This window comes from Colletotrichum tamarilloi, assembly GCF_030869305.1.
Source record: "Colletotrichum tamarilloi strain Tom-12 chromosome Unknown Scaffold_98.1, whole genome shotgun sequence".
Classification (NCBI taxonomy): Eukaryota; Fungi; Ascomycota; class Sordariomycetes; order Glomerellales; family Glomerellaceae; genus Colletotrichum; species Colletotrichum tamarilloi.
This window is the reverse complement of record NW_026849481.1, coordinates 87,388-99,581: the sequence shown is the minus strand read 5'-3', so window position 1 is coordinate 99,581 and position 12,194 is coordinate 87,388. Positions and strand designations below refer to the sequence as shown.

Below are 12,194 nucleotides of genomic sequence, written 5' to 3'. Positions count from 1 at the left end.
GCCTGTCTAGCGCTACTCCGCCTTGCTAGGCACTAGAGGCAATTGACACACATAACGCTAACATGTTATGTGCAGGCGGAACACCCCGAGGTGCTGTTGCGTGCTAGCCTTCCCGCACCAGTTACCTGAAGTTCTGCAGGAGTGAAGTCAACTCAGTCTGCGCCACTGATTAGTCTGCTGAATACTTGAACCATTAAGTAAGCTTATTGCGTTAGTTTGGAGAGAATATGCGGGCCGAGAGGCGCGACAGTGTGCAGTACGTTTGCCAAGACCGCGAGCCTGATATCGAAACCCAGGCTCTCAGTGTTACCTTGGAGCCATCATAGCTGTCGAGCAGAAACATTTGACACGATATCTTGACAAATTTAAGAGGAAGAGAGTAATGATTTGTGCCATCTGAAATGCTTCGGTAGGTATCGCAGCTTGCCGCGATCGCAGTATGGTCTAGGCGGTGCGATTCATGAACGCACACACCATGGGAAATGAACAGCACCGCCGCCGGAGGATGAAAATAGAAGGGATCACCCTTTTCAGGTTCAGGGTCGCCATGCAGACTGAATGTAAAAGCCCACCACTTTTTGCCCGGGTCGAGAGACTGACGCTTCTAGTGGGGGTCCGTGAATCCACATTTCGTTTCGTCTGACCGTGAAAGCCGTGATCTTTGGTCGACGACCGAACCACGCTGCATGGCGTGCCGTCTGCGCGCGTTTCAAGGGTTCATCCTCGGCCGTGACTACACTCAGCCGGATGAGGCTCCCGCGGCGCCAATTGCAACAGCTTAGGCAAGTACTGACAGATTCTGACGATGGTTACTGTGAGAGAAGTCGGTTTTGCGTACCGCAAGTCTAGGTACTGAGGATACAGGCTGATGAGCCGTATGGTATTCGATGCTTCTTGGGCTGAGACTGCAATGGCTCGGATGAAGTCTCTGTGACGGGAATGCAAAGACCAAGTTGACTCGTCGTCAATGTCCAGAAGCTGGTATATTAAGACGGTGGATTTCCAGGTCTAGGTCAGGTTTCCCTTCCATCTCATCAGCATCCAGAATTCTCAGCTTACAACGATATTCTAACACTTTCCTAAATAACTTCCATCCTTCGCGTCAATCAAATCAAGCCTTCGCTTACCGAATACCAATCAAAATGCACTTCACCAACGTCTTCGTCCAGGCCCTGCTTGCCGGCTCCGCCGTTGCAGCTCCCGCTTCTCTCGCCAGCAAGCGTCAACTTCAGCCCATCCAGGCTGCCTTGACCAACGTTCAGGACTCTCTTACCGGGCTCGACACCGCTGTCAAGGTACGAGAAGATGACTAGAACATTATTCGGTGACCGTAGCTAACCCGCTCTTGCGTAGGCTCTCAACGCCGCGGATCCCAACGCCGCCGCCAACCTGCTTGATGCTTCCAACAAGGTCCAGACCTCGCTGAAGCAAGGTACCACGCAGATTCAGGGCGCCCAGGAGCTTTCCCTCACCGATGCCCTCACCCTCCAGCAGTCTGCCGGTGGCTTGACCACCGCTGTCCAGACCTCTGTTGATGACTTGGTCGCCAAGAAGCCCGAGCTTGACAAGCTTGGCGCCACTTCCATTGCCGTTGACCAGCTCAAGCAACAGAAGGCGACTGCCGGTGACTTCAGCAGTGCCATCGTTTCCAAGGTCCCCGCGATCGGCCAGGGTATTGCTCAGCAGTCTGTTGACCAGGTTACTCAGTCCCTGGACGGTGGTATTCAGAAGCTCGGCGGTGATGCCGCCGGTGGTGCCGCCGGTGGTGCCGCGCCTGCTGCCCCCGCTGCCCCTGCAGCTCCCGCCGCCCCTGCTGGCGCACAAGAGCAATTCCACGCTGAGGTCATGGCCTAAGCAGCGGTTATTCTGAGGAGAAAGATGGTACAGGATCCAACCATGGAGATCTGATGATTATATGAAGATTTTTAGCGAGTTTCCTTTTGTGTAGTGTATTGATAGGTGAAGACAGAATGGTTAGCTGAGCTGCCGGAGCAGCTGCGCTGCATAGTCTGTTCTGTTGAAATGAACTTGAAATCTTACATTTATTTTGCCTTTGGAAATGTGATAGAGCTTGAACTCTAGCTAACAGTCATTGATAGGTTCCCTTACCTTTAATGTTGTGCCTATTCCTGCAACAAGGTGACAGTAAAGATCACCGAGACTCGCTCAAGTCCCTCAGCATTAGGCTGTGTTGCTACGATGAATTAGTGACAAAACCCATTCGTTCTCGAGAATCTCGAAGCTGGGCCACGTCGAAGACAATTTCCACAAGTAACACGACTTTCATTGATGCCGTGAAGGCGGGTTTAACCGGTACCACAGTCCTCATTGAGGCCATCGTATTCCCAACCCAGCTTGCTTGACTGGGCGGAAAGCTTTCGTTGAACTGTGTAACTGCATCGAGACCATCACGGATATTCCAGTACGGTAATACGCGGCATGCTCGAGGCCAGTCTTGCAAAGCGCCTGTGTTGTCCAATGCCGCTTCAAGATAGACACCAATGTATCTGCCGGTTTCTCCAAGTCCGGAGCTCTTTTCCTTGAATACAAGAAGGCCGCGACCCTCTTCATCATGTTTTCCTTGGCCAAGCATGACCATCATACTAGTATTTTCATCCAGTGTCTCAGGTGGGTCTGATGCGTAAAGACGATGGCCAAAAAGGCCACGGGGGAATGTGACGAAGCAAAAGACCCTTGCGCTCTCTCCCACCATTTGTTCGAAATGACCAAAGCCCCAGGTCGAGAGGTATTCCCGTTGCACCGGACGTAGCATGGAGATCATGATGTTCGTTGATTCTTCGGGTGTAAGATCCGAGCACCAATCACTGTGATGGGTCCCGTCTTCTTCATGCTTGGGAAGAAGGGAGTTTACCGAAGACAGACTCAGTGATATCCATGGAGCAGGAAGCGATACTCGAGTGTACTGGCGCCGGTAACGGCTGACGTGAGATGATAAAGGTAGGCAAATACAGTTGTCGATAGACCCCTGAAGCGTTCTGCAGTTCAAAACGCCCAGAACCAACATGGATGACAAGGTCTGGATTAATGGCAAGGATATCGAAAGACCAGCGTGGGTCATCGTATGCAATTGTGGCATCGTGTCCATCGGAGCTATCAGACGGGGCCTGCGGCCGACGTCCAGAGAATCAGCGAAGAGCGCAGGTGAATTGGCCAAGGGTGCCGTCATAGACAGGGTGGGTATGTCGTAGACGAAGATGCTCTGGTCATCAGAGACCCTGATTATCTCCTCTTGAAGCCTCAGGAAAGCCTTGCCGCCCTCTCCATAGAGAAGCGGCAGGTTGACACCGAAGAGACCGAGGAGACAGTACGCTTGATCTTCGAGGCGAGTTGTAACACGGCTAGCGGCCCAAGACATGATTGCGGCAACACTGAAGTCGGAAGGGGATGCATAGCCTCTGAGACATTCTTTATTAATTCCGGTTGCTCGGTATATTGCGTCAACCAAACCTTGCTTTCCTCCAATGAATCTCCAATCCTGATCGTAGAAGAAAACGCGGCCGGGAGCAATAAGTTCTTGCAAAGTCCAGCCACGAGTAAACCATTTGCTGTTTAGAAACTGGATCTCCAGGTCGCGCTGATCAATGGTTGTGTTTGAGATTGATACGTCGGCCATATAAACGTAACAAAACGCTGCTTCTCGGTACCAGGCAAACATAGAGTTGATAGCTTCCGATAACTCGGCGGAGCTGCGCTTGTCGATGCAGTTGGTGTCTACCCAAGCATGGGTGTATCCGTACTGCGAGGCTAGCTGGCAGAACGATTCGATCTTGAGAAAGCCCTTCTTTCCTATCCTAGTCTCAAGGTGGTTCCATTCTTGAAACGATACTTCTCCATCCTCCCAGGTATGGGAAAGAATGGCGTATGGTGGGGTGCAGACAAGGTCAATGAACTCTTCGAGCTCCAGTGTTGCCGTATTGATCAGGCGCATGATGGGCTAGATGGGGAGCACTCATAAGAGCAGCTCACATCTAGATAATGGGAAGGCCACCATGAGCCTTGCGCCGAACAAGCGAGGTGTGTTTGCGATGAGGGGTATCCTAGGCATCCCTAAGTTGTGAGAGCCTGATCACTTGGAGGCTCATGGTTAGATGACTAAGCGGTAAGAACATGTTTATCTTATCTTTTGGAAAGTCCCTACCTTTTACTTCTGCAGTGCTTTCATCGCATTGTCTGCAATGTATTCGAAGGAAGAGTCAGCCAACGTCCCTTTCCGCGTGTTGACGGCCACCTCCGCTGCGAATCGGGCAAGTTCCTAAGATTAACCTTCCAGAGCCGTTACGACCGACCTGATTGTGTCTGGAATGCTCTCACGTGCCTACGTTGGACGAACATGGAAGCTTCTCAGTTTTGCCACAGGATTCATTCTGACATCATCACTGAATACCCGGCGGAGCCTCTGCTCCTAGCCCCCCCGAATGTCACCACCCGACATCTCTCGTCCAACAAATGAAGCCTTAGATCTCTCTATCTACCTTTGTTAGTTGTGGATCCTCGTCAGTTAGCCTGTACGATCAGTATGACTTTCCGTTGGAAGTCCCGGAAAGTCATGATCGTAAGCCTCTGGGGTCTTGGCGATGTGATGTCTTGCTACCTGTTTTGATTTACTGCTTGACTATCCTCATGGAATCTACGATGGCCATCTTTTCTCCGCAAAATCTTTCTTCACAGGCGTTGTATTCTGTTTCCGTTAAGTAGATGTCTACGATCTCCCTGGCTTCAGACAGTGATGGACGAGAAAGCAGCTCCTGGGGCCGACAGCCCCCCTGGTCCGAGGCATCCGCGCGCCTGTGATAGCAACGTTGAACATCACCTGGCTCATCAGTATGACCCTACAGCATTTGGTCGTCATAGTCTACAGATCAGTCAGGCTTCACAGCCTGCTTCGGATTTTCGGCCTGAAGGTCAACGACAGTATGGGATCGTTCCTAGCACAAGAGATGGAGACGTGCTCGATGAGAAGAGGTCACAACCACAGAATCCGCCAGACATCGACACATCCCGCCGCCCGGCCTCAGCACCACACAACCAACCCCCATCCCCACGATCTCCAAAGAAACACACCACCAGACCAAGCCATGACTTTGATCGTCGCTACGACGGCCCCTTCAGCCGGCCAAGCCTCGCCATGACCCGGCGAAGCTCGCTCTCAGCCACACGGCCGTCAACGGACCCAAACACACCCCACGCCGGCGAAGCCCCCGGCACGGCCGGTGATCCTCCCCGAACCCTCCCGGCCTTCCATCCAACTCCCCCACCACTAAACTACACCCTCCGCACCCGAAAGACATCAATCGCTTTGTTCTGGACCCTCATCCTCTTCGACTCCATCGCCATGCCGATAGCCCTCTACTTTGGCCTTTGGTACGGGGTTGGCCCGGGGACCAACACCCCCACGGAAAAGAAGGAGAAACTCTCCCCCAACGCCGTCTTTTCCATTGTCACCGCGGCCGTGGGTGGCGCCAGCATTGTAGAGTACTTTTTGCGCTTCTGGCGACTTTGGCGCAAGGGAAGCAAGTGTCGTGTCATCGGGGCGCATAGGTGGTACCTCGACTGGTTTCATTGGAACTTTTCGTTTGCGTGGATAATCATCATGATTGAACTCATCGTGTAAGTGTCCACCCCCCTCGCATCAATCTCATAGTTATCTCAAGTCACACATTATTGACACCATCCAAGAGGCACCGTCCCAAGAAACCCCCCAATCCGCCTCCTCTCCATGCCCGTCCCAACAATGCTCCTCGTCTTCGGCACCCAACTCCTCCTAATCGACGCCCTCCGCGCCCTCCACATCCCCTCCCCTCTCCGCATCTCCTCTGTGCCCCGCAGAGCCCAGCTCCGACCAGGCATCTACTCCCTCATCGAAGACGTCTGCGCTGTCGACGGGTCCGGCGGCACGGACTTCCGCGTCGCGCTCGATAGGCGGTACGAGGCGAGCCACGTCTTTCGCGCGATGCTGAGGCGGTTGGGCGTGTTTTGGGCTGTTGGCGCTGAGGGCTGTGCTGTGCTTTGTACGGCGCTGATTTTCGGTTTAAGGAGCGGGGAGGCTGCGTATGTTGTTGGGTGGTCGGTGCCGTTTGTGTGGGCTGGTGTCTGGACGGTTGCGACGTTTTGGTATGTGAAGAGAGAGTTGAGGCGAGAGGCAGAGGCTTGGAGTGAGGAGGTCGCAAGGAAGGGGGTCGCAGGGTCCATGTCCATGGCGTCGGTTTGAAAGGACTCAGGTTTATGTAGACATGTAATGAGGTACCACAGATCACGTACACGAAGAGTGACAAATTACAGATGCTTGGAGATTGATCTTGATATTTTTGCTCTCGTCCATGTCTATGCTTCCGTGGGGACCTCCCCTCATCAACCCAAAACGCCTCGTTCACGACCAAAGTCCTCTGAGACGCCGAATTCTTCCCCTCCCAGCAATACATACATGCAAAGGTCTATTCCTCGAGACCATCTCGAAAGAGAACCATATAATACAGAAAAGGAAAGCAATCGTCCAATTACACAAGGTGCCGCCCTTCTACACACAGCTTACCGCTTCCGTGTGTCGCGACCCTTCTTTTTACTCTTCTTCTTGTCCTTAGGCAGGTCTAGCGCCGTGCCCTTGAGCTGCTCCGCCATCGTCCGGAGCATGTACTCGTCCACATTATATATTCTCTCGCCCCACGCGTTATGTTCAATCTCTTCCGCTTCATCCGGTGCGACAGACTCTGAGAACCGGCCTAGCCCAGAGGGTCCCGGGCCGCCGCCTGACTGACCGGCGACATCCTCCCGCGGCGTGCCTTGGCGGGTGCTAGAGGCGCCAGAAGGTGCGCCGCTCTTTTCGTTGAACTCTGCGTCGTCGTCCTGAATCTCCTTCTCGGCGGCCTTGGCGGCTTCTACGTCTTCCTGGTCTTCGGCCTGCTTAAGGTCCTCGGCCACGGTTCTCGACGCTCCACTGTCTCCTCCACCCAGAAGGCGGTCCATGGCGGCATTAGCGGCATCATCGACCAGGTCTGTTCCCTCAGTGCCGAGAACGTCCCGCACGGAAAGTTTGTTGAAGTAGTCCGTGGTGAAACTACCCTCCTGAATGACCACGTCGTCCAGCATCTGCTTCTGCGACGCTTTGCGAAGAATGTTGGCTTCAATTGTGTGCTCGCTGACGAGTCGGTAGATGTGAACATCTCGTGTCTGACCGATACGATGGCATCGATCCTGGCACTGCTTGTCCATGGCTGGGTTCCAGTCTTGGTCGTAGAAGATGACGGTATCGGCCCCAGTAAGGTTGATGCCCAATCCACCAGAACGTGTAGACAAGATGAAGCACAAGATGCGTGGGTCATGGTTGAACCTGTCCGTAAGGATTTGCCGCTGCTCAATCTTTGTTTGTCCATCAAGTCGAAGGTACTTGTGGCCGTGGATATTGAGGAACTGCTCGAGAATATCCAGAACCTTGGTCATCTGTGTGAAGATCAAGGCACGATGGCCGCCGGCTTGAAGCTTGCGAAGAAGTTTGTCCAAGGCTTGAAGCTTTCCACAGTCGTATTGAAGCAGACGCTTGTCTGGGAACTGGATGCTGTGACGCATGCGAGACTCGTGCCATGGGTCAATGGGTGGCTGCTTAGGCATGAAAGGAGCCCACCGGACAGGCGCTGAGAGCTTGAGATCCTCGTCCGTAAAGGCCTGAGCCGCCTTTCTTCCCAGTATCACCTCGTTCATGTCGCGAGTGATGACGGCGGGAGTGACGCATGTGAACTTTTGAATGATCGTCTGCATCGCATCGGCTCGTTCGTCAGCTGGATGGATGACGGCACGGAGGAAGTCAGAATCCTCCGCAAACCAATTCAAGATCTGGTTAGGAACTCTTGGCTTGGGTTTCCGGGGTCTGCCGTCTAACCCGAGCGTCAGGAAATCAATCAGGCGCTTGCCATAGATGGGCCGACGTTGGCCGCGGAGAGCGTTCAGGTACACGCTGTGCTGCAATTCCTCGAAGCGGCGCCAGCGAGCCAGGCTGTCCAGATATATAATGTTCGACTCAACTGTTGAAGGGTCGAGGTTTGTACGAGCCACATGAGCTCTGGTATTCTGTGCCTCTCTCAGTTCCATCAGTACCCTGTGGAGGCTGAGCTGCGAAATACGCTCCGCCGTTGTGTTGGACATATTCTCGTGTTGTGTAGGAATCATGTTGAGAACGCCCAGGCTAACAATGGACATAGGCTCTACTGCAAGTAAAGATCGGTGTAGGAACTGATCGGTAACCTGAAATTCTGCTGGAACCGATTTCTGCATCCTAAAGGACGTCATGATGGGGCGGTCCACGAAAAGGTCGGGATGGTTGCAGACTTTCCGCAACTGCATCAGACAATTGATGATGGAAAGGTAGTTGCCAGAGGATAGCGTCTCCCGGGTGTCTGTGCGAGCCAAGAAGCCATCATACAACTCGCGCTGACGTTTCGACAGGCGACAGAATTCTACGTGTTCGTACTTGGCCGGCATTTGCTTTTCGACGTCGGCCTTGAGTCTTCGTAGTAGATACGGTCGCAAGACCTTGTGTAATTTGGAAATGATCGCTCGCGCTTCCTCGTCCATCGTCTCGCGGCCGTTTTCCAGGATTTGAGACTCTGGCTTGTGGAACCAATCGTGAAACTCTTGCAAGTCTGCGAATCCACCCACGCCATTTTCGGCTGGCATGAGGAAGAACAGCAACGACCACAACTCGGTGAGATTGTTTTGGAGCGGGGTGCCTGTAAGTAGAAGCCTTGCCCGAGTATTGAAACCGAGGAGCGTCTGCCACCGCTGTGATTTGAAGTTCTTGATGTTGTGGGCCTCGTCGAGAATCATGTAGTGCCACCTCCGACGTTTAAAGACCTGCTGGTCCTGGATGACAAGCTGGTAGGATGTAATACAGACGTTCCATACGTCATCGTTGTTCCATCCCTGTCGCTTGCGTTTCCTCTCCTCTTGAGTGCCGTAGTAGGAAAGAATTTTGAAACCAGGACACCATTTCTTGAACTCCATCTCCCAGTTGAGCATGACACTTGTTGGTACGATCACCAGATGCGGTCCCCAAACCTCGTGATGGCAAGCAAGATGAGCGAGTAGCGAGATGGTCTGGATGGTTTTGCCAAGACCCATCTCATCTGCAAGAATGCCATTGGTGTTGTTGGCATACAGTCCCGCCAGCCAGTCCAGCCCATGATGCTGATATTCACGCAGAGTACCACGAAGCAAAAACGGGATTTGCGTCTGTTGTGAATTGGGGTTTGGTGAAGCTGACCGACTGACAACATCCTTTGCCCCTGGGGTCGCCAAAGACATTGTGTCCACATCTGAAGGCTTTGTGTCGGATGTAGGGGGCGAATGACTTTGTTCTCGACTTGGCGGGACGGTAATGATATCGGTATCAGGAGTGACATGTTTCGTTGCGACCGTAGCAGCGGTAGATGGTGCCGGGGGCATTGACGCCTCTGATGTTTTCGATGGCGCATCTTGCATTTCCGTATCAGCAGATTCCACTGCCTCTGGTATCCCGTTGGTGGCAGCTACTACCCTCGTGAATGTTGGCTCCTTATGTATGCCATTGACTAAGGCCTCATCTGACTTGAGCGACTGTACGGGCAAGGTGAGCTCCTTCTCTGAGGCTGCAATTTCGACACCTTCATCCTGGTCGCCAGCGCTTGGTAGCACAGTAGCTTGTCCTTCTGTGTCAACCTCCATCTCGTCACCGTCCAAGAAGATACCGGGGTGTTGAATGAGAGACACTTCATCATCATCATCATCCTCAACAATGTCGTCCCTAAAGTTCGATGATGCCTCTGCTTGTGGGGATGCGCCATCAGCCACCAAGGCTGTAGCGTTTTCATGTGCCTCCTTGTCATCGGGCGGCGCCTCATCCTTAATTTTCTTCAACTCGGATTTCCGAAAGAGCATGCCCAACAATCCAGATGGCTCCTCGTCACCGTCTTCCTCTTCCGACTCTTCATCTGCGGCAGAGCCGTCATCACTGTCGTCCATATCGGTGGACCCCATGTCGTCGTCCATGTCAACGGACTCATCGCTGGTCTCTTCTCCGGGGCTCGTTGCCACGACTTTTGAGTCTGCCTCGGACTCGACGCCATTGGTGAGTTTCTTTTCGGCTTGTTCGTCGGGAGGAAGCTCAGGTAGATTGGCGTATTTGGCGCGAAGCTGTTCCATAGTGAGCTTCTCATCGCCAGCATCGCCGGTGTGATCTTCGCTTGCTTCCTCCTCTTCTGAAGATGACATGACATCGTCGTCATCGTTGCCGGAGTCATCATCATCCGCATCTACCGACATCGCTTGGCTGTTCTCTAGGTCGCTGTCGAGGTCATCCAGGCCGTCCTCATTGTCGTCGTCGTCATCGTCGTCGAGATCATCCTCATCGGATATGTCCGAATCTGCCTGTGTTCTTCTTGCCTGCAGCTTCTGCTCTGACAAATTGACGGCCTCCTGAAGCGCAGCCTTGACCCGGCGCTGCTCCTCTGCCTCCCATTCTTGAATCCTCCGCCGATTGATCTCGTATCGAACATTCTCCCAGGTTCCAAACATGCTTTTGACAACCACTCTGTATCGCCCGATCCACACAAAGCGCGCCTCGGCCTCGAGTTCTTCTGCTGACTTTGGTTGGCGCCGGAGCCAAGCGTCCTTGCATGCTTCGGCAATCTTCTTGGCCTGCGCTCGATGTCTCTGCTGCTCTGCTACCATCAGCTTGCGGAAGTTGGTAACAGCCTTGGCCATGTGGTCTGCATGAGCCCATTGGCGAGGTGGTTCCTCTTCCGCCTCGGGAACAAACAGGGTGCAGCGCTCTTGTGAAAGAATACCGCCAGGCTCCACAACCTCTTCGATGCGCAAGACAATTTGAGCATCCTTCTGGGCCATCTCATCGGTGTAGCTAGGCCCCTCCTCTGGGATGTACATGCCACCATCCTCAACGGGTATTGCCTGCGCCTTTTCCCAGTATTCTTCAAAGTTGGGTCCGATTCTTAGCCTCTTGCTGACTTGTCCCGGATGTACAACGGGTAGCTCGGTCGCGCGCACACGTAACTTAATCCGCGTACGGTTCGGGCTACCCGCCGATGTTGTCGCTACCTCATCGTCGATGGAGCTGCGACGGCCCCGCCTTGTCCGCGTTGACTGCCTAATTGGTTGAGCAGATGGGGAAGGGCTTCGCTTGCGTGTGGATCGGGAGGTGGATTTGGTCTCGTTCGCAGCCGACTTCCGGTTGGAGGTCTTGGGCGGAGGCTGTGCGGGCTTTGCTGCTGATGGTTTTCGCGAGGGAGTCTTGGACTTGGAGGTTCCGTTTGGGGTGGGGGTCGCGGCATGGCCGTTGGTAGAAGCATACTTGTTCTTGGAGGGCGGACTGCTGTTAAGAGCTCCTCTCGTCATTCGCTTGCCGGATGGCGGATGGAACTCAAGGGGAATGGTGTTGATTCGACCAGACTTGCGTCTGCCGTTGTCGATAAAAGACGTCGGACCCTCGGCGGTGATCTTCTTCCATGGCGGAGAGATTTGCTTCTTTTTCTGACCAGATCCAGGGGCGGATGGCGTGGAGACGCGACGTCGTTTCGAAGGGCGTTCATCATCGATGTCGGAGGAGGGCACGGGAGGGGGAGGCGAGGGCGAGGGTGTTGACGGAGATAATGGTGATGCAGGTGATGGTGAGCGGAGGGGTAGTCCGATGAAGTCGTTACCGTTGGGGGTCAGTTGGCCTTCGAAATCGTCGGATCCGAGGGATTCAAGCGGTGATGAGGGCGGATCGGTATCATATTGAGGTACAGTCGCGGTTTGTTCGTCGCGTTGGGAGTCGATGGCCTCGTTGGTGGGTTGCGCAGGGTCGGGCGACGCGGTCTTGTTCATAATAGCAACGGGGGGCGGACGCGAGATGGGGCCGTGATCTCGACGGGGCCGGCATCTGAAGCGTCAAAATTAACGTCTATAGAATGGTGTATGCTCAGAGAATTCTAGTTTCGAGTTTGAACATGATGACACGTCTTGGTGGCCGGCTGCGTTGGAAAAAGGATGCAAAACCAGCGTCGCCAGCAAAAAGTTTGATGATAGATTTTTTTGCAAAGATGCAGCTCCGACCTTGCCTGGGCTAGCCGAAAGGAGAACGTTGGTACTTGGCCTCAGACCTCAAGACTCGGGGGGCGCAGGGGCGTAGAGGCCGTTCGGGTGGTGACGGC

At 53.8% G+C, this 12,194-nt stretch overlaps 4 protein-coding genes across 4 annotated transcripts; 2 read left to right on the top strand and 2 right to left on the bottom strand.

The window, feature by feature from the left end:
• Positions 1 to 1,142: 1,142 nt before the first annotated feature.
• CTAM01_13555 (uncharacterized protein) lies at positions 1,143 to 1,854 on the top strand (the record flags this gene model as incomplete). Its single annotated transcript, XM_060529558.1, has 2 exons — positions 1,143 to 1,295; positions 1,354 to 1,854. The coding sequence occupies 2 exons, from the start codon at positions 1,143 to 1,145 to the stop codon at positions 1,852 to 1,854; spliced, it is 654 nt and encodes a 217-aa protein (XP_060375898.1).
• A 340-nt stretch (positions 1,855 to 2,194) lies between these two features.
• Positions 2,195 to 3,949, bottom strand: CTAM01_13554 (HET domain-containing protein; the record flags this gene model as incomplete). Its single annotated transcript, XM_060529557.1, has 1 exon — positions 2,195 to 3,949. The coding sequence occupies one exon, from the start codon at positions 3,947 to 3,949 to the stop codon at positions 2,195 to 2,197; it is 1,755 nt and encodes a 584-aa protein (XP_060375897.1).
• Positions 3,950 to 4,747: 798 nt separating this feature from the next.
• Positions 4,748 to 6,229, top strand: CTAM01_13553 (uncharacterized protein; the record flags this gene model as incomplete). The annotated part of the gene is made up of 2 exons (XM_060529556.1): positions 4,748 to 5,628; positions 5,698 to 6,229. 2 exons carry the CDS (start codon positions 4,748 to 4,750, stop codon positions 6,227 to 6,229), a joined length of 1,413 nt encoding a protein of 470 aa, XP_060375896.1.
• A 317-nt stretch (positions 6,230 to 6,546) lies between these two features.
• Positions 6,547 to 11,868, bottom strand: CTAM01_13552 (SNF2 family domain-containing protein; the record flags this gene model as incomplete). The annotated part of the gene is made up of 1 exon (XM_060529555.1): positions 6,547 to 11,868. The coding sequence occupies one exon, from the start codon at positions 11,866 to 11,868 to the stop codon at positions 6,547 to 6,549; it is 5,322 nt and encodes a 1,773-aa protein (XP_060375895.1).
• Between the last annotated feature and the right edge of the window lie 326 nt (positions 11,869 to 12,194).